General features: G+C 42.6%; 1 protein-coding gene across 15 annotated transcripts; it reads right to left on the minus strand.

Moving 5' to 3' along the window:
* Positions 1 to 16,156: 16,156 nt before the first annotated feature.
* Positions 16,157 to 18,844, minus strand: LOC147737693 (uncharacterized). 15 transcript variants are annotated; one of them, XM_086941411.1, is made up of 3 exons: positions 18,345 to 18,844; positions 17,395 to 18,260; positions 16,157 to 17,058 (listed from the first exon to the last, which is right to left on the minus strand). In XM_086941411.1, the coding sequence occupies exons 1-3, from the start codon at positions 18,493 to 18,495 to the stop codon at positions 16,579 to 16,581; spliced, it is 1,497 nt and encodes a 498-aa protein (XP_086797537.1). In that variant the 5' UTR covers positions 18,496 to 18,844; the 3' UTR covers positions 16,157 to 16,578. The 15 variants fall into 15 exon arrangements, with proteins under 15 accessions (XP_086797537.1, XP_086797466.1, XP_086797228.1 ...); XM_086941340.1 differs by having other exon boundaries at positions 16,157 to 17,624; positions 18,039 to 18,844; XM_086941102.1 differs by having other exon boundaries at positions 16,157 to 17,669; positions 18,003 to 18,844.
* Positions 18,845 to 20,501: the final 1,657 nt, after the last annotated feature.

Consider the following 20,501-nt stretch of genomic DNA (forward strand, 5'->3'; position numbering starts at 1 on the left):
TGTGGCCTGCTGAATGTCCGCTCTCTTTGTAAACACCATGCTGAAATCACACTCCTTATAGATTCCTACAGGTTGGATGTGCTCTTTCTAACTGAGACGTGGACCCGAGCGGATAGCGATGTAGAACTTGGTCTGGCCTGTCCTCCAGGCTACAAAATCTTGCATTGCCCGAGGCTGGGAAATAGAGGTGGAGGAATCGGTCTCATTTTTAAAGACTCCTTGACCTTCTCCCTATTTGAGGGCAAAGCGATCCAAGGGTTCGAACTTACGGGCTTCTCGCTCAAAGGGCACAAAGGTGTTTTGCACTCTGATCTGCTCTGCTACAGACCACCGGGTTCGGCACTATCTAAGATACCAGATCTGGTAGACTTAATTTATGATCTTTCTAACTCCCATACTAGATTACTTATCTTGGGGGACTTCAATCTATGGCCTAGGGGGCCGCTAGACACGGCCTTCAGGGAACTGTGCCAGGCATGCAGCAACCTTCAGTTGCAACAGCTGGTACCATCGCAGACCCATTCGAAGGGCCATATCTTAGATCTGGTCTTCTCAGAATGCTCCCGGGTGGTGATTAAGGAAATAGCTTTTCTTTTTTTTTTTTTTGAAAACCTTTATTTATCGTAAACAAAGTACACAGCGTCTGCCTACAACCACTGCGGGCCGGCCGCTATGACACTGTAAAACATTTCAAGTGACCTTGCAATACAATAGTTGACTGAAGTAAAACACTACAATGTACTAGCAGGGAGCCACAAGAAAAGGATGAAGAGGGTTTCATTTTATAGTTTTGGCGAATCGTCTGAAAGTCAGACCGGGTAGCTGAGAGGGCAGGCCACCTAGCAGGATATCCACAAGTGACACAGCGTTATCAGAATACTGGCGTAAGTCATTACAAGCGAGACACACAAGCATGAAAGTACATGTTGCCCCAGTTAGCGCCCGCCCAATCGAAATATCACTTCAGGAGTTGCAACCTAACTTGTCGATGGTACAATAGGATGTAAGAGGGTTCAATCTATAGCAACAATAAAAGGATCAGACGACCTACAAAAAACAAACATTACGTGAAACAATTCGTGACAGGCTATACGCCCTCCAACTGAAGTATTGAGAGGAAGGAAAAGCGAAATATGTAATCATTCAGTAGTTATGCATTAAAATCGACATATTAGCCCTAGATTCAATAAACCATGCGGTAAAGATATACACGCGAGGCGCAAAAATCCCCCCGGAAAGAACCACCCTCTGACCCCCCCGTCCGACCCAAGATATATACGAGAAAGAAGAGTGAAAGAAGAAAGAGCAGAAAAGGAAAGAAGATAGAAGGCCATGGAAACACAGAGGTACAAACAACACATCCCATCCCCCACCCTGCATACCAGCGGAAGGCCACGGCCCACCCCCCCCCCCATTAGGCATGCCTGTCGCCCCAAGAAGCCCCAAAAGAGGGAGAAACGGAGGAGGGCCATAGCACCAGCCCCTTATGCACCCCCAACCCCAAAAGCAAGGGCCCACTTAAACAGTAAGCGGGCGCCAGCATACAATCACCCCAGCCACCCACGGTCACCAGTGCAGTCCATAATCCGCTTCAGCATCCAATTCACGAGCAGTCGACATGTGTGATCAAAAGTCAGCCCTGGCCAGTAAGGGAAAGGGTCAAGCACGAGTCCCAGTTACACACAGGTGGTGGCAGCAAATCCGCAGTACCCGGAGAGGCAATCTCAGTTCGAGCCAAGAACCAAAGGAGTAGTCCAAAAGGGTCTCTGCGAGCCAAAATCACGTTACACACAAAGGCAGGGTGTTGATATTCAGGCAGGTGGGCTGGCAATAGGAAGGAAGAAGGATAAACAAAGCCACTGATCCTGTCGGTGGGCTCCCCGGACCAGCCAGCACGCTTCCGGCCCGCCTGGGAGACCTCAGCTACAATAACCGGGGAGCGTTCGGGCTCGCAGTTCACAGTACACATTACCATATCCGAGTCTTCCACAGCAGGAGAGACGGTGGGGTGCGAAATATGTGCCGCCACCCGCAGATCTTGCAACTCTGTGCGCCAGGTTAGAAGGGCAAGCCAAATATCCACTAGCGTGGGCGCCATGTTTGTACCTCCAACGCCCAGGGATCTCAAGGCACAAACCCCAAGGAAAGTCGGTCCTACTGGCGTCGCTGCAACATGGGCAAATCGCGGTGTGCGAGGAAACGAAATTAAGGCACACGCAAGCACCTTCAAATGCGCAGCGCTACACGCCTCTCACCACAGTGCAAGCAGAGTCCGGTCAGGCAAGCCGATCTGCTGTCCGATCATCTCCTCGAGGCCGCCGGGGCCAGCAGAGCGTGAACGCCGCGGTAGTGCAGCATTGCAGGCGAAAGTTACAGGATTGAGGTAGAGCGGTTTCGGTTTCACCACTCGGAGCACCGGGTAACAATGACCAGTGGAGGCTGGTGTTGACGCTGTGGGAGGCGGCTGCTTCGTTACGCGAGGTCCCGGCTCGCGCTGGAGAAAAGGCCGATTCTTGCAAGCGGTCTTATTCGGCCGTCAGGGGCCGTACGAAGGTCAGGGTAACGCGGTCGGGCTCCGCCACGATTCCGCTGCGCTGGGCCGCGGCTGGGGTGCAGGATCACTGCCAGGATATGTCCGGAGGTGAGGGCGAGTTGCGGAGCCGGGCTTCTATGCGGCCATCTTGGCCGCCGTCTTGGCTCCTCCCCTCAAGGAAATAGCTTTTCAATGCTGGACGGATCATGCATTAGTTCATTTCTCCCTTTACCTGCCCGTAGAGTCCCTCAATAGGAATGGCCTGGATTCCATCAAGGCCAACAGGCAATGATCCAAACTTCTGCATAACCCTAATCTCCCTTCTTTGCTTCCCGGAGGTTTTGAACTGAGGGAGAATGTCGAGACGAGCTAATCTAGCTTGTGCCAGCAGATCACTAACTCGCTGGACGCGCTGGCTCCTTTACGTAAATCTAGAGCCAGGCAAAGGCCTGCCATGCCATGGTATTCGAGCAATCTTCTCCAGTTTACCCACCGGTACAAACAGGCAGAAAGGGCATGGAGGAAGTCCTATTCTGAGGCGACAAATCCCGATACATATTAACACTGCTGGAATATAAAGCCCAGATTAAATGTGCCAAAGCTGAATACTTTGAGGCCACACTGACACACGCAACTAACAAATCGCAGGCTTTGTTCAAAATAGTAAAAAACCTTTCCAGGCCGGCTTGCGCAGCTAATAACATCCCAGCGTCTCAATCTCTTTGCGACTCACTTGCAAAAGCGTTTGAGGATAAAATCGCGAATATTCTGTGCGGCCTCTCCACTCCAGACACTTCTTGCCTGCAGTCTTTGGACACTCCCGTATTACTTCACACAGTAGCCGAGTTGGAAGAACAGGCAGCTCACCGGTGGTTGGAGAGTTTCTCTCTTCCTCCGTTTGCTGAGTTTTGTGCCCTAGCTTGTGGAGTGTCCTCTGGCTCCCCTCTTGATCCCCTCCCGCACAAATATTGGAAATCCTTTCAGGAGGAACTCTTCCAGCCTTTATACTCCATCTGGCACCAGTCCTTCAGCACTGCCACGGTCCCTGACAGCTAGAGCTGGCTGTGGTTTCCCCCCTCCTAAAGAAATCCACTCTTGACCCCACCTGTCTGTCTAACTATCGGCCAATCTTGTTGCTTCCTTTTCCTGTTAAGATCATGGAGAAGCTTGTGACCCGGTCTCTATCCAGCTTCATGGAAAATAACATCTGTCTGGATGTGGCCCAGTTCGCTTCCGGCCGGTCCACGGTACGGAGTCGGCACTGGTGGTCGTGTTGGACACCCTTTGATCACGGGTCGACAATGGTCGATCAGCCTTTTTAGTGTTGCTAGACATGTCGGCCGCGTTCGACACGGTCAGCCACTCCATTCTTATCAACAGGTTGGTGGAGGCCGGGGTAGCAGGACTCGCACGAGATTGGCTAATATCCTATCTTCAGAACAGACACCAGGTGGTGGCCTTACCTCCTTTTCGCTCAGGTATTAGGAGAGTGGGACAGGGTGTCCCTCAGGGGTCCGCAATCAGCCCCATCCTGTTCAACTTGTATCTTTGCCCCCTGATTACCTTGATCATGTCCTTCGGCATTTCAGTGATCAACTATGCCAACGACACCCAGCTTATTTTCTCCCTTGAAGGAGAAGATGCTGTGTCCACAGAGACCTTCTATCGCTGCATGAATGCTACCGCTGACTGGTTAAAAAATAACTCGCTCCAGTTTAATAGTACTAAGACCGAGGTACTTCATTGCTCATTAGACCGAGTTCTGCGTCCTTTACCATCTGATCTCTGGCCACCCTCCTCCCTGGCCAATGTGGTGGCAGCGGCTTCTGCCCGCAACCTTGGAGTCATGTTTGATTCTAATCTTCAGCTGGACAGCTTTGTGAACAAAACCATCTCTACTTGCATGGTGCTACTCCGCACTTTGCGGAAAATCCTTCACCTGCTCCCAATTCAGGCCAGGCCAGAGGTGGTGCGTGGCATTATCATTAGTAGGATAGATTACTGCAACGCACTGCTTCTGGGGGCACCTGCTACCCTGATCAACAAGCTGCAGCGCATTCAAAACATGGCTGCGAAGCTGGCTCTTTCTAGGCCTCGTGCTGCCTCCTCTTCCCTTGCACTTAAGGATCTCCACTGGCTGCCAGTCCAACAGCGAATCCTTTTTAAAGCATCTTGTCTGGTCTTTAAAGCTCTACATGACCAAGGCCCAGTCATGTTACGCAACCTCTTTTCCTGGTATCACACAGCGAGACCTTTGCGTTCTTCATCAGCTTATCTTGCGGTGGTCCCGAGGATCCAAAGGCTACGGATGGGGGGCCGATCCATTGGATATGTGGCTGCCAAGCTCTGGAATTCTCTCCCCTTGCCCCTGAGAAGCCTGACGGACTTCCTCTTATTCAAGAAAAACTTAAAAACCCATCTTTTTCCCAGAACAGCATAATATACGTGACTATGTAGGTGGTTAGTAGAGTCAAAGCGCCAGGATACCCTCTGGGTGACAGTTTCGCGCTATACAAGTGCATAATACATACATACATACATATTGTACATGTATTTAGGACCATATTTTCTGGACTGTGAGCACCTTTTGAAGCAGTCCAAGTAATATTTCCAAACTTTGTGCACTCTGTGTTTGGCGGATTGCCTCTCATTTTGGGACTCGCTGCAGGAATACTATTTTTGCTTCTATTGCTGCGATATGGCAAGTCATTTCACAAACGACATCTAGTTCTCCATGGAGACAACTCTACTGGCGATGAAGTGTCGTGAGCGCACTTTTGGGACTACCTCATCTAAGAGAAATAAATACCACATGCTTTCTGTCATTCAGACCAATTTGGCAAGATTGCATCCTACCTGTTCTACGCTGCCTGCTATGCGGAGAAGAATGCGTCTTAGACGCATGTCTCACACTCCCATCAGTCATGCCAACGGATGTTGATACTTTGCTTTAACCAGTAATGGCCCATGCACTGTGTTGTCCCCAGCGGCTGCCGATTCTGATAACGGCATTCATTGAGATCTCACAGATGCAAAATGCTACTACTGTGATTCATGAATTTTTATCTTGTGTTCTGATTAACTTGGACATATTATATTTGTCAATCTGTAACTTGGAAGATGTTTTTCTTTTATAAAACCGAATAAAGTTTGTTGATAATAATCACTAGGGGATTCATTTACAGGGTAGCATGGTATCCCTCACACTAACTCTAGGAGTCACAGTCCACACAATGGACATGCTTTGTTCCCCTTCTACTTCCAACCTTACATGAACCCCTAATCACCTGCCCAAACCTCTCCCTGCTGATGCCAATGTGATCCTCAGTAATCCCACAGACCATATTTTTGGCCGCTTTGAAACTGCCCATACAATAAAAATGCTGCAGTTGTAAATACATATCAACTACCATTTGTTGTGTTTGAAACATTTTATTGAATAATAAAACCTAATAAATTTAAGCTGATTATTAAAGCAAAATAAAACATCAGTTGCCATACACATAAGAGACAAAAGTAGTACATAAAAATCAACTACTGTAACACAGCAAAGTTATGTAGAGCACAATTCCTAATTTCGGGCAATCTTTAAAGTTCAACAATAGAAACGTTCATAAAGTTCAAAATCACCTGCCCAAACCTCTCCCTGCTGATGCCAATGTGGTCCTCCGTCATCCCACAGACCATATTTTTGGCCGCTTTGAAACTGCCCATACAATAAAAATGCTGCAGTTGTAAATACATATCAACTACCATTTGTTGTGTTTGAAACATTTTATTGAATAATAAAACCTAATACACATAAGCTGATTATGAAAGCAAAACTGAACATCAGTTGCCATACACATAAGAGACAAAAGTAGTAGATAAAAATCAACATACTGTAACACAGCAAAGTTATGTAGAGCACAATTCCTAATTTCGGGCAATCTTTAAAGTTCAACAATAGAAACGTTTATAAAGAACAGGAAAGGAAACAAAGAAGGTGGGATACAGTGATTTCATTAATGTAATGCTTCCTACATATAGAAAAACAAATACTAATTATTTTGCTTAAGCAATAAAGTCCTCACATTAAAATACTAAGAGAAATATATTGAACAATGAACATTTCATATGTAATTAGAATTCAATTTGAATATTTTAACCTCCTCAGCATTATTTGACTCATGATTACAACCTGATTGCTTTCTGGAAAGGAACAACCTCATGGAGTTCAACATCACATCTTTTCCAACAATAGGATTCAAATGATAAACTTGAATTTCAATTCAATTTATTTATTTAGGCCACTTTGGAGATCAACAATTTGAAATATATACAAAATCCATACACTTTTGTAAAGATTGTCTCCTAAACTTGAATTCCATCCACTTTTTGATTAAATACTTCCCATTCCAGCAAGCATCACAAGACCACTTGTTGTTATCTTCCCAATTAGTGATAATTTTTTGGCTGGCAATAACAATAAATATGTTTAGAATTTTAACTCCAAAAGCAAAAACATGCCATTTCTGAATAATGGTGCACAATAAAATGTAGGAACAGAAGGGCATGTGTTGGTGTAGCATTCATTAAGGTTTGACCAGGCTTGAAACTAGATTTCCTGATTTTTGGGACATTTAAATGTAATATTTTTGAAAGAGTTCTAACAGACCCAGCATGAGCTCTGCGAAAAATAGAAGATGACTGAATTGTACTTAGAGAAAATGTGCTGATAAGTAATCTATTGATGTAAAATACAGTAGTCAGGCAAAGCTTGAGGATCTAATCTATTCAGATTTTAACTCCATAGTTTGTTCAATAAATTGACTGAGCATAATACTTGAAGGTCCATCTCTCAGATCAGTTCTATTACAGTTTTAGTTGCAATAACACTAATACAGATCATTGATAAATAGATTTTAAAAGCCATGGGTGGAATTGATCCTTGGTCTAAATCTCGATTAAAGTCTGCAATGGAAACCAGTACAAACAGATCAAATCTAAAATCATTGAATATGTTTATTATAGTGGTTTAGAGCAAACCCAGAAGACACACATTGTTCCTGAAACTCAGAAAATGTATCTAAAGATTATGATTACATCCTATTTTATGTCCAGAGACTGCTTTAGCTGCTTTCCTGTTTAAGTGACAACATTTGCAAATATATTTAACAAAACATTAACGCTGGATGTCAGAAATTCTGTCTTTAAGTATTGTGTAAGAGTTATGTGCGATGGTTTTTATTTGATCTGAAGCAACACTAACACTAAATAGGTACATGCACCGGTTATCATTCAACTAACAATATTAGCAAACTTAATTTGGAGGGAATTGAGAAAAATTGCCTCATGTTTTATTGTTAAAAAAAATCTACTGGTTCAGTAATTCACAGAGTTTGCAAATGCCAAACCCCTTTTTGAAATGTACTAAGCCCATTTAACAATTCAGAATTTGGGAGGGGAATGTTAATAGATTCCCTTCTGAATATTTAATACATTGTTAAGGTATGTATTGAGCTTTGAAACCATATGTGGGCTGAAAAACAGTAACAGGAGGTAGTAAGCCAAGGGGACATTTGTGAATGTGAAAGTAAAATGGGGTGTATTAAAAATGCCTTTATTTAAAAGCTATCACAGACAAAGTAGTGTGCTGACTCTACAAGCAACCACATTTCACTAAATGGATTATTAGTACATGAACCTCAGTATTTCCTATATTGTTGAAATTTCGTACCTAATATTTTTGTAATGTGTAAATATTTGTTCCTGTTAGTTCAGAATTTCAATATTGTCATGAAATGTACCTATTCTTTTTGACAAACATATTGAAATATCTTTATCCCAATTTTGGGGCATTCTAAAAAGTGTTTTCACTCTCTAACTTGAAGCTTCCTAAGAAAAATACTGACGCCAGTTCCTGGTTTCTCCTAGATCATTTAGCTGTCTCACTAAAACAAGCACAATATTGATTTGAGAGAGGTGAATATTGTAGTCATACACACTGGGGTTAGTTTAGAAAAGACCAATTCCTTAATCTTTCGAAATAATACTTGGAAAAGTTTATGTTCAATAATTTCAGATAACTTACTGATAAAGATATCAGATAAAGATCCCCAAACTTCTTATTGTGGTATCAAAAATATGCTAGAATTAACTTTCTAGTTATATTTGCGATGATCAACTTTCTGTCATTTTAACACATTTTGTCAGTGCACAGAGTATTATCCCTACATAGATCACATTTCATGCAATGGTCTGTGCTTGAACGTACAATGAAGGGGTAAAAATGCATTTCTACCACAATCAAGAAACCCTTGGGTCTCTGAGGATTACTGTTGCAAATGAAGACCTAGCTAAGATTAAATATCCCTTTAAAAGGACGATTTCCCTCACCTACCATAGTTGGCATGCTTCCTTATTGCGAATCGCCTTGCACCATGAAACAACCCCCTCACTGAGAGGGAGGAGTTCAGGCATATTTTGTTATAGAGAAAGGTATACTAAATACCACAATAATGAGCTCAGGGTAGTGGGGGCTGCAGAGTGAAAGTTAAAACTTGCTAAAGGGTATGTGGTTTCCATTATTTGTACACCCCTGGGCCAGGATTAAAAATAGGACACTGTGGGAGAAATATATATCCACTGTTAAGAGTCAATAAGAGGTCAACATGTTTCAGCCTATTAACACTCCAAATAGGTGTTTGCGGCATTCTTCAGGACTTAATCAAAAAGTTTTGCCCCTCAATGTACTCAATCAATAACAAGCATTGTCATAGCCAATAGGTCTCGCCTTTGGGACCTTATAAGTGTTTAGCCATGCATATTCAGTAACAATGTGAAATAATTACTATTAAAAAAAGAAGACTATAAACTAACACTCACCAAACTGCAATTTTAACTTTGTCACGTAAATGTAGACATATGATTTATCAATGTTTTTGCATATGTGCTGAGTATTATCAAATGTCTACATTTACGTGACAAAGTTAAACTTGCAGTTTGGTGAGTGTTTCTCATTGCTTGAATGTTTGGGTGAGTGTATCTCATTGCTTGAATGATATTTCTACGAGTTAGTGCATTTTTATACAGGTGAGGGTAATCCTGTAATTTTACATATATTAGTGTATTCTGTACATTCTTGATATTTACACAGGTGATGGTTTCCCTGTAATTTACAATTATCACGGGTGAGTGTATCCCGGTATTTTGATTACAGGTGAGTGTATCCCGGTATTTTGATTACGGGTGAGTGTATCCCGGTATTTTGATTACGGGTGAGTGTATCCCGTTACTTGTTATTTATGTGAGGTGTATCTTCTTTTTTCCATTTGTGTCTTCTTTGTTGAGTACCAGTTGTCACGCATGCATTCTTATACATTCTGGTTATGGTCCAGTCAAGTTTCAGCGCTGGTTCGCTGTTTACTTAACGGCTCTTGTTTATCCAACTTTCTTTTTGTTGCCGATGATTGGATCTTTTACACATAGGCGAGCCTGAGACGTCAGGTGCTCTTATGTTGTGCGTGTGTTTCTCTTCTTCTTTCTTTTGCTTGTGACGTATTGTCTCTTTCAGTGTGGGTATTTTCGTGGCACAGGTCTTGTTTTGCCTTCCTTTGAGAGAAATGGGGATGGTGTGCGTGCCATTAAGTTGCTTATATTTCATTGTGCATTCATTGCTGTCATGTTATTTCTTTTATTTTCATGTTATAGCATTATTGCATTATATTGCATTCTAGGTCATCGCATGATTTCATTGCACATTTGCATTTTCATTATTATTACATTGCATTTCATTGTTTTGCATTATTGCACTATGTTCCATTTTAATTCATCGCATTATTGTATTTCATTATTGCAATGACTTTGTATTCCTTCTGTTTCTTTACTTCTTATTCTTCTATTGCCTTTTGTTGTGAAGAGAGAGGTTATGTTGTAATGGTTAATTCCCCTCTTCTTTCTTCACATCAATGCTCTCTCTGTTCAGCCTGCATGGCAGGAGAATAATGTGTGATGTCATGGAATGTTGGTGTGTGGACTAGTGGAGAGCGTCAGTTGGAGGATGAGGGGCTGAGCAGAGGGAGACTGCTCCTGGTGGGGCTGTACATGCTGTACATCTTTACTCCTATCCTATTTACCATCCTACCTTCATCTTCTACATCTACAACTGAAACTAATAAAGGAACTACCTGGAACTACCACTTGGCCTACTCCTTGGACTATTTATTTACAACATTAACTAAGCTAGACGTGACTTTATAACTGGTTAATCAAACGTTTCTGGAGGTTTAGTATATATAAACAACTCCTTTTTTCTATGGTGTGTCATATAGAGTTGATGCTTTAAATTTTGGTGAGAGTACACAACGTCAAAAAGTTCAATACTGCTTTTATATTAATATACCTTTGAAAGCTTGAAGTGAAAGACAATTCTAAGTGGCATTTGGTTATGAGTAGGCGCTAATGACTATTTCCGGATGACAATGTAATTAGCATTTTTTGTATAAGATGTGTTAAAAGTATGGGTAGGGAAAATGGCTATTTTGGCCAAAGGCTCCCCTTTCTATATTCATGCTAGTTTTAATTTGTAAACAGAATCACAATTTGTAATGTGGTACACTGTAATGTTAGATGACTCTTTTTTACCCTTCTGATTAGCAAGGGATGACGATGAACCGTTTTTTCGTCCCTGGTTTTAAATGGATTCAGGTTGGAACAGAAGAGGTGTTAGTTGACTTTACCTCAGAAAATGGTTGTTTCCCGCATGCTGCTTTCATGCGACTTAAATCCCTTCAGTGGAAGAGGTGGCTGCATGCCTGCATATATGGCCAGATCAGTACTTGGCTGTTTCGGTACTCAAGTGGGGCTAGAATAGAAGCTGTTAAGGGCAGGGGCTTAGCTTCCCATTGGTGCAGCAGGTGCAGTGGCACCAGGTCCCAGATGCCTTAAAGGCCCACTGAACCCTGATAACTGCTGTTTGTCACAGTTCAAACAGAGGCCTGAGGGGCCCACAGAACAATGATTATTGCTGTTTTCCACAGTCCAAATAAACGGCAGAGGTCACATTTCCTTTCTTGCCTTGGGGCCCAAGACACACTGGCTAGGCCACTGGTTAAGGATGCAGTGGGGAAGAAGTGGCGAGACAGGTGGATTATCTAAACAGCTCGACGATGACTTCATGCCTGGGTATTAAAGTATTCATTACAATTAAAGACTTAAGCAGGAATAGATATAACATAGGAAGGCCTATGTACAAATGCAGCTCGATTAGCGGCTGCCTTTAACTTCTCACTTATCACCTCTCCTAATTTACAGTTTTATATTAGATGAAGACATAAATCGTGACCTATGAATATGTTTATCTATCTTTAGGTTCAAATGACTCATCTTTTCGATATGCAAGTATCAGACAGGTCAGAAACGCCTAATGGCTTTGAACTTGATAAAGCCACATTAATCACTGGTCTTGAAATACAAATAGCAGCATTAGGCACGCAGAGGTGTATTCTACGTAATCTCATTATGTTCAGGGTACGGGAGAGTATTTAGGGCATAAAGCACTTTGACAAAAACATTTCTGCCACCATAAAAATTCAATCTTCCTTGTCCTACCCTAGTATACAAGTAGTACCACATTCTTTGTATACCTGAATTAAATAGGCACACAAAATAGTACCGTATTTAAAGGCCCAGTTCAGAATTGCATGGAAGGTGCACTGTCCCAGACTACACAACGGTGCAGTTTTCAGTGGGTGCTATCATCCCACACAGGGGGGAGCACACCAAATTATGCTGGAAAAAACATGTGGTGCCCCAACGTAGGCGCAGTTGTAAACCACCAGTCTGCTTACATAGTAAAGCGTCTGGCAGCTATTAAGTGAGGTGGCACGTTTCCCCTGCAGGTGGTTGGGGTCTGTCACCATCCTATCAGGTGGGGGTATACAATCAGTGCGCCTCCTGACTGCTTGTTTGCCTTTTTGCCTGTGTCAATAATACAGTGGAGTCCTTGGAGGAGTAGTCAATTTGTATTCATGAAAGACACTTGTGTTTCTCGTATATATAATCCCCAGATGATGCCTGAACTGTTCCCCAATGGGCTAATTGTACATCGTATTGAATTGTATGGTCTTATGAGGACTGTTAATAATAATAAAAAAGATTTAGTGAGTGTTTATTGCCCTCTATGTCACTCTACTTATAAGCACCTAATACAGCTTGTACAGTGCTTACAGTCATCTGCTCACTTACATTATGCTTATTATGCTTAATAAAAATAATGCACAATTTAGGCGTTTGTGTCTGCCTACAACGTGGACCTGATACAAATAGCATTACCTACAAGGTGGATGGTACAATTCAACAAGAGTCTAAGATACTCCAGCACAGATGACTTTGCATCAACATTACGGGGCATCAGTCTTGATGGCAAGCCAACTTAAAACTTATCAGTATTGTATACATTATTATCGGAGACTATACTTGCCTCTTGGATACAACTTTACAATGGAATTTTATTAATTTGTGTACAGTTGTGTGTATACAATAAAACAACCTCCCCACCATAATTGATCTGTCTATTCATCTTTTTGGGATCTGGAGTAGCATGCTACTCGCCGAAAAGCACTTCAACACTTCATCAGGGGTAGCAAGCTCTATATAAATGCAAAACCTTCCTTCTTCTATCCCCCCACAATCTTTTTTAACACAACTAACAGACCAACATGTCCAGCTCTCATATACATTTTATATTTCCCTATACTAATTCACCACTAATCATTTTTGGATCCTGGATTAGTGTGCTACTCGCCGATAAAGCTCTTCAAAGTTCGTATGGGGTAGTAAGTGTTATGTAAATCTAAATACATTACAATTACTGTTTACATCGGGCTGCACTAACACGAGGATAGAAGTAGAGTGGGGGATTAGAGTTTATCTGCCCAGAACAAAGCATACTACAGAAAGTGTGTGAACAGTCTATATGTTGTGCGCCTGGCAAAGAAAAACACAGCAGAGGTGGGAAAAAGGTAGGTAATCTGATGGTCAGACCTATGTGGAAAGAGGCAATCACTTTGGGCAGAAAAGAGAGCTTACACGGAGGACTACTTTGTTCGGATGGACAGCAAGAAAGGGAGGTCTGGAAGATAAGCCTGAAGCTCTCTCATCCTGCAAGCAGAGGTGATGGCAAGCAAAAAAGCAGTCTTCTAAGGAGGCGAAGAGGACAATTATGTAGGCGCTCAAAGGGAGCACACATAAGATAAGTTAGGACAAGATTCAACTCCCACTAGGGCATTACGAAAGAAGGAGGAAAGAGAAGAGTAATGCACTTCAAAAATCTGTTAACAATAGGATCGTTGGCCATGCTCAAGAGCTCGGGGTACCAGACTTGGGACTGATCGAGTTTGATCTTCTTCAGCAATCTTGGCAGAAGTGGTACAGGAGGCCGCAACTCCACTCGCAACGAAAAGGGTCGCCGAGCGAAAGCCGCCTTGGAAACTCTAACACGCAGAACTGCTGACATTTAGCGTTCTCTTCGGTGGCGAATAGATCTAACCAAGGCTCTCCCCACTACTGAAAGAGACCTAGCACCACCTTCGAGTGAAGATGCCATTTGTGATCCATCATGCACTGGCGGCTGAGTTCGTCCGTCCTGGCGTTCAGTGAACCTGTTAGGTGTTGAACCACCAGAGATATGCCCTGATGTTCCAGCCATGTCCAAAGGCGAAGAGCCTCTTGACATAGGGTCCACAACCCCACCCTGTCCTGTTTGTTGCAGTCCCACATGGCGGTGGTGTTGTCCGTGAACACCTGCACCACTCTTCCTTTGACAGAAAGAAAGAATGCCTTCAGTGCAAGACAAATCGTCCGGAGCTCCAGAGGGGTGATGTGGTGCCTGGACTCCGCCAGAGACCAGAGGTCTTTGATCTCCGCCATTCCCACATGGCTGCCCCTACCCAGGAGTAACGCATCCATTACTACTGTGAACTCAGGTTGGGGAAGGGAGAGGGATCTGCTGTTGACCCAATCCTGGTTCCTGAACCACCATTGCAACAGACTTGCAGTCCCCTCTGAAATCTCAAAGTCATCGGAAAGATTCCCCTGGTGCTGCGCCCACTGGAACTTCAGGTCCCACTGCAAAGCACGTATATGCCATCTGGCATGATGCACCAGCCGGATGCAGGAGGCCATGAGGCCCAGCAGCCTCTGGGTCATTCTCACAGAACCCCGGGATGGAGGCTGAAACATCGGTATCATATCCTGAGTAGCCTGGACTTGCTGCTAGGGAGGATAGACCCAAAAATGTGCTGTGTCCAGAACCGCTCTGATGAAAAGGAGCATATAGGAGGGAATCAGGTGCGACTTCAGCAGGTTAACTGTGAAACCCAGCAAATGCAGGAAGTCTGTCGTAGTCTGGAGGTGGGAGACGACAGCCTGGGCGAGCTCACCTTCAACAGCCAGTCGTCGAGAGAGGGGAAGACTGGAACCCCTGATCTCCGCAGATGAGCTGCGACCCCCGCCATCACTTTCGTGAACACCCGGGGGGGGGGCTGGTAAGGCCAAAGGGGAGCGTGGAAACTGAAAATGCGTGTGGCCTACCGTGAACTGTTGTTAATGCCGGTGGGCAGGCAAGGCGAGGATGTGAAATTAAGTGTCCTGCAAGTCCAACGCTACCATCAAATCTCCAGGGTCGAAGGCAGACAAGACCTGAGCCAAGGTTAACATCTTGAACTTCTCCTTTCAGAGGAAGCGGTTTATGTCCCTGAGGACTACGATAGGATGCAGGCCTTTGTCCTTCTTCGGTACCAAGAAGTAGTGGGAGTAGCAACCCGACCTACTTCTGGCACAGGGACACATTTGATAGCTCCCTTGGCAAAGAGATCCATAACTTCCTGGAAGAGAAGGGCCAAATGATCCTCCGACATGGGATGAAATCACCACTAACGGCATGACCCTTACGCACTCCGCTGCTTGCGGAACTCCACGTAGACCGCCAGAGTTTTTTTGTCACTTTGCGGAGTTCCTCACTGAAGAACTCCACATAGGCTTAATCTTATCATGAAAAAATAGATATCAGTCATATGTTAAGAAACAAGGGTGAGTAGAAACCTTTTGGGTGGAGTAAAATTTAAGATATTATTATTGTGATTTTTAGGGCAATTAGTTGATTTTTGCAAGCACTAACACTTCTCTGTGTAAAGTAAAGACCTTGAGAGTTTTGTAACTTTCAGATACTCAAATTGTGGATTCTGTTGCAAAGAAAAATATTTCCAGGCCTGAAATTTCTTTGGAGGTTGCATGCGGGCAGCCTAAGTTATCCTGTAAGAGATTTTTGATGAATTCTATTGCAACCACAATATGTGCTCTCTCATGTTAAGTCAGGTTGTTAGAAGCTTTTCTGCAACTCAAGATACGCCTCACTTTTCACCTGGTGTGGATGCATTTCTTATGTTTAGTGATATCTCCTTTCTGAGTATAACGTTTCTGGCTTTCCCCTCCTGTATATGGCTTTAGTCCAGTGTGAATTCTCTCATGTGAAATGACATTGTATTCAAGACTAAACCTTATCTGACATTCAGAACACACATAAGGCTTTCTTCCCCGTGTGAGTTCGATCATGTCAAGTGAGAAGTAATTTGTAACCAAAACATTGCTTGCATTTCGAGCACTCATAAGGTTTTTCCCCAGAGTGGGATCTCTCATGAAGCATAACTCTGTCTTTCAGATTCAAGCTTTTATGGCATAAGGATTTTCTCCAGTGTGGAGTTTCTCATGGTGAGATAGTGTTTTTTCTCTGGAGCTTTTCTGGCATTCAGAGCACTCATAAGGTTTTCATCAGTATGGAGTCGCTTTTGGTTAGTGAGGATGTGCCTGTCAAATAGGAATTTCTGGCATTCACAGCGTTGGTAATGTTTTTCCCGTGTGTGCGTCTGCTCATGTAGAGTGAGATTGAGTATAAAATTGATGTTTTTCTGGCGTTCTGAGCACTGAATTATTTTGATGGTGTGTTTTCTTATGGCGCTTGTAACCATCACTACCTCTGAATCTTTACCTTTAGAGCACTAATAATTTTATTCACCAGTGTGGATTCTCACATGTCCAGTGAGATGCGATTTACGGCTGAAACATTTTAGGCATTCGGAGCACTGATAAGGTTTTTCCCCAGTGTGGAATCTTATATGCTGAGTGAGATTGCTTTTTTCACTGAAACATTTCTGGCATTCAGAGCACTGATAAGGCTTTTCCCCAGTGTGGATTCTTATATGCTGAGTGAGACTGCTTTTTTCACTGAAACAACTGTGGCATTCAGAGCACTGATAAGGTTTTTCCCCAGTGTGGGTTCTTATATGCTGACTGAGACCACTTCTTTCACTGAAACATTTGTGGCATTCAGAGCACTGATAAGGCTTTTCCCCAGTGTGGATTCTTATATGCTGACTGAGACCGCTTTTTCCACTGAAACATTTGTGGCATTTAGAGCACTGATAAGGCTTTTCCCCAGTGTGGATTCTTATATGCTGAGTGAGACTGCTTTTTTCACTGAAACATTTGTGGCATTCAGAGCACTGAAAAGGTTTTTCCCCAGTGTGGGTTCTTATATGCTCAGTAAGTCTGCTTTTTTCACTGAAACATCTGTGGCATTCAGAGCACTGATAAGGTTTTTCCCCAGTGTGGGTTCTTATATGCTGAGTGAGATTACTTTTTACACTGAAACATTTGTGGCATTCAGAGCACTGAAAAGGTTTTTCCCCAGTGTGGGTTTTTATATGCTTAGTAAGTCTGATTTTTTCACTGAAACATCTGTGGCATTCAGAGCACTGATAAGGTTTTTCCCCAGTGTGGGTTCTTATATGCTGAGTGAGATTGCTTTTTACACTGAAACATATCTGGCATTCAGAGCACTGATAAGGTTTTTCCCCAGTGTGGGTTCTTATATGCTCAGTAAGTCTGTTTTTTTCACTGAAACATCTGTGGCATTCAGAGCACTGATAAGGTTTTTCCCCAGTGTGGGTTCTTATATGCTGAGTGAGATTGCTTTTTACACTGAAACATTTGTGGCATTCAGAGCACTGGTAAGGTTTTTCCCCAGTGTGGGTTGGTATATGTTGAGTGAGTCCTATTTTGTCACTGAAACATTTATGGCATTCAGAGCACTGAAAAGGTTTTTCCCCAGTGTGGAATCTCACATGTGCAGTTAGAAGTGATTTAAGTTTGAAATCTTTTGGGCATTCAGAGCACTGATAAGTTTTTTCCCCAGTGTGGGTTCTTATATGCTGATTGAGACTGCTTTTGTAACTGAAACATTTCCGACATTCAGAGCATGGATAAGGTTTTTTCCCTGTGTGGGTTATTGTATGTTGAGAAAGACTTCCTTTGTTTTGGAAACTTTTCTGGCATTCAGAGCACTGAAAAGGTTTTTCCCCAGTGTGGGTTTTTATATGCACCGTGAGTTCGTGTTTTTCACTGAAACATTTCTGGCATTCAGAGCACTGATAAGGTTTTTCCCCAGTGTGGGATCTTTTATGCCGACTGAGAACGCTTTTATCACTGAAACATTTGTGGCATTCAGTGCACTGATAAGGTTTTTCCCCAGTGTGCGTTCTTATATGCCGATTGAGAACGCTTTTTTCACTGAAACATTTGTGGCATTCAGAGCACTGATAAGGCTTTTCCCCAGTGTGGATCTTTCTATGCCGTGTGAGACTACTTTTTACACTGAAACATTTCTGGCATTCAGAGCACTGATAAGGTTGTTCCACAGAGTGGGTTATTGCATGTTGAGAAAGGCTTTCTTTGTTACAAAACCTTTCCTGGCATTCAGAGCACTGATAAGGGTTTTCCCCAGTGTGGATTCTTATATGTTCAGTGAGATAAGATTTACGTCTGAAACTTTTTTGGCATACATTGCACTGAAAGTGGTTTCCCCCAGTGTGCATTCTGTCAAATTCTGTGAGATAAGATTTAGGGCTGTATCTTTTTTGGCACATGTAACTTTTTTCCCCAACTTAGGTTATTTTACCTTGATTGAGGCGGTTTTGAACACTGAATTTGTTCTCACAGTCATTGTTTTTATAAGGTGTATTCCTAGAGTTAATATCTCTATGTTTCGTTTTCTCTTGCTTATATGCCACGGTAAGAGGGAACCTGATTTTAGAGTCGAGCTTGTTTAGATAATGTTCAGCATTTATCTCTATAAGAAATTGTGTGTAATCTTCTTAACACTTGAATTGAGCAAAATATGTCTGGAAGCAGCCCTGTAACACCTGTCAAAATGTTTCTAGCAGATAATAGTCTTTAGGTCTAGCCTCTCCGGCAGCAACTTATTTTGTGACTGAAGATTTTCTCAAATCTATTTGTATAGGTTCTTAGCAATGCAGTGATAAGGTGTTAGTCTGATATTTAATGATTAAACTGATAAGTACCTTTTTGCACTGATGTAATGGCAGTAACTGAGGGCGTTAGAACGTGCACAGTACTTTTGTGGATCATTAGTCGCAGAACATCAGTTCCTTTTACCCTTTCTATGTTTGGTGTAAGGTTAAGATTTGTAGTTCTGAAGACGAGGATTTATTTACATTACCTATAGCGCAACGGTGCACATTTAATCCATTTTTATCTTTAACAGTTTTACATATCCCTCATGCACAGCAGACAATTTTGAGGCAATTTACATAGAATTACAGAACAGTACACAATAAAAAGGAAACAATCTGAGATGGTCATGTACACAATAAAGTAGTGAATTTTTAAGGTTTTCGCAAGAGTGAGCAGAGTGGGTCGTGGTTTTCTACCCAGAGGCAGATAGTCTCAAACTTGTGTAACTGGATAAAAACGGTTGTTGAACAAAGGTGATTTTCCAATCTTTTGGTTGTTAACGTGTCAGCTTCGGAGTCTTCTCTCAGCGTCTTTTCTTTGATGGTCTGCAGAAGAAACTTTTTGTTATAACTTTCTTTTATGCAGTGTGTGCTTCCTCTCTGGAATTACATGATGTTTTAGATGAAGGTTATTCTGTGCACAGATATGGCTTTGCTCTGGGTTAAAGAAATGCTAAATTAGAGACTTCACTTACAGTATAGTACTTTCCTCGTCTTCCACTTCCTCGCCACACCTAGATTTTGGAAATTGTTTAAATGTAGAATGCTGGATGTCCTTCAGTTTTTCAAAATAATCCTTCTTATGGCACTGACTTCAGTTGCCTGGTGCTAAATCTTGCTTTCTTCGTCAGTAATTTCAATCACCTATAGTATTAAAATTAAATAGTTAATACATGAAAATTTCCAAAAATATAATTTACAAGCCAAATCAATGCAGAGTTGCAGAATTTTGAAAATGTTGAGCAGAGTGTAGAATAGTAGCCTGAGAGTACTTGGATGTAGGAGTGAGGATTTATAGAATTTTCAACATTTTATTAAGCTCACAAAGGATACATGCACCCTATGAACTTGTAACATAGATTCCCAAAGGCAACCTAATCTATTGTGTGCTGCGAGGACTATGCCTAGACATATCCCTCAACTATGGTCCAGAGTATGAATCAAGGGCAATGAAATTAAGGAGTACTTTCATGTGCTCATTTTATTCCACCTGATTATCAGTTGTTGGGTTTTTCTGCACCTGGATGTACCGGGTGCAGAAAAACAGGACACAATTTTTTTCCAGACAGGAAAATTAGACTGAAAAGACGCACAAGACTCTGGGTGCAGCAGAAGCAGCCAAGACTTATGCTGTTTTTTTACAAACTGGGAGAAACACACAATTCTTCCCTTTGTTGGACATTTCTTTACCCTTTCCTCCCCTGCTTCACCCATCGCCCCCCAACCAACCACATGCATTTATCTACCACCTGCTTAAAACTAGTGGTAAATAAAAGCAGAAAAACACTATGAAATAGAGAATGGATGTGGTGTGACAGGCAGAAGAATCTGTTCCTCGTGGCAACTCCCCAGTCCATGGCGTCAAACTTGTGACTGCACGTTACTGTAAATGTACCACA

This window comes from Lissotriton vulgaris, chromosome 1_1 (assembly GCF_964263255.1).
Source record: "Lissotriton vulgaris chromosome 1_1, aLisVul1.2, whole genome shotgun sequence".
Taxonomy (NCBI): Eukaryota; Metazoa; Chordata; class Amphibia; order Caudata; family Salamandridae; genus Lissotriton; species Lissotriton vulgaris.

Coding starts and splice junctions, on each gene's coding strand:
- LOC147737693 (XM_086940406.1), bottom strand. CDS start 18,495: ATGTGCCAAAAAAGATACAGCCCTAAATCTTATCTCACAGAATTTGAC.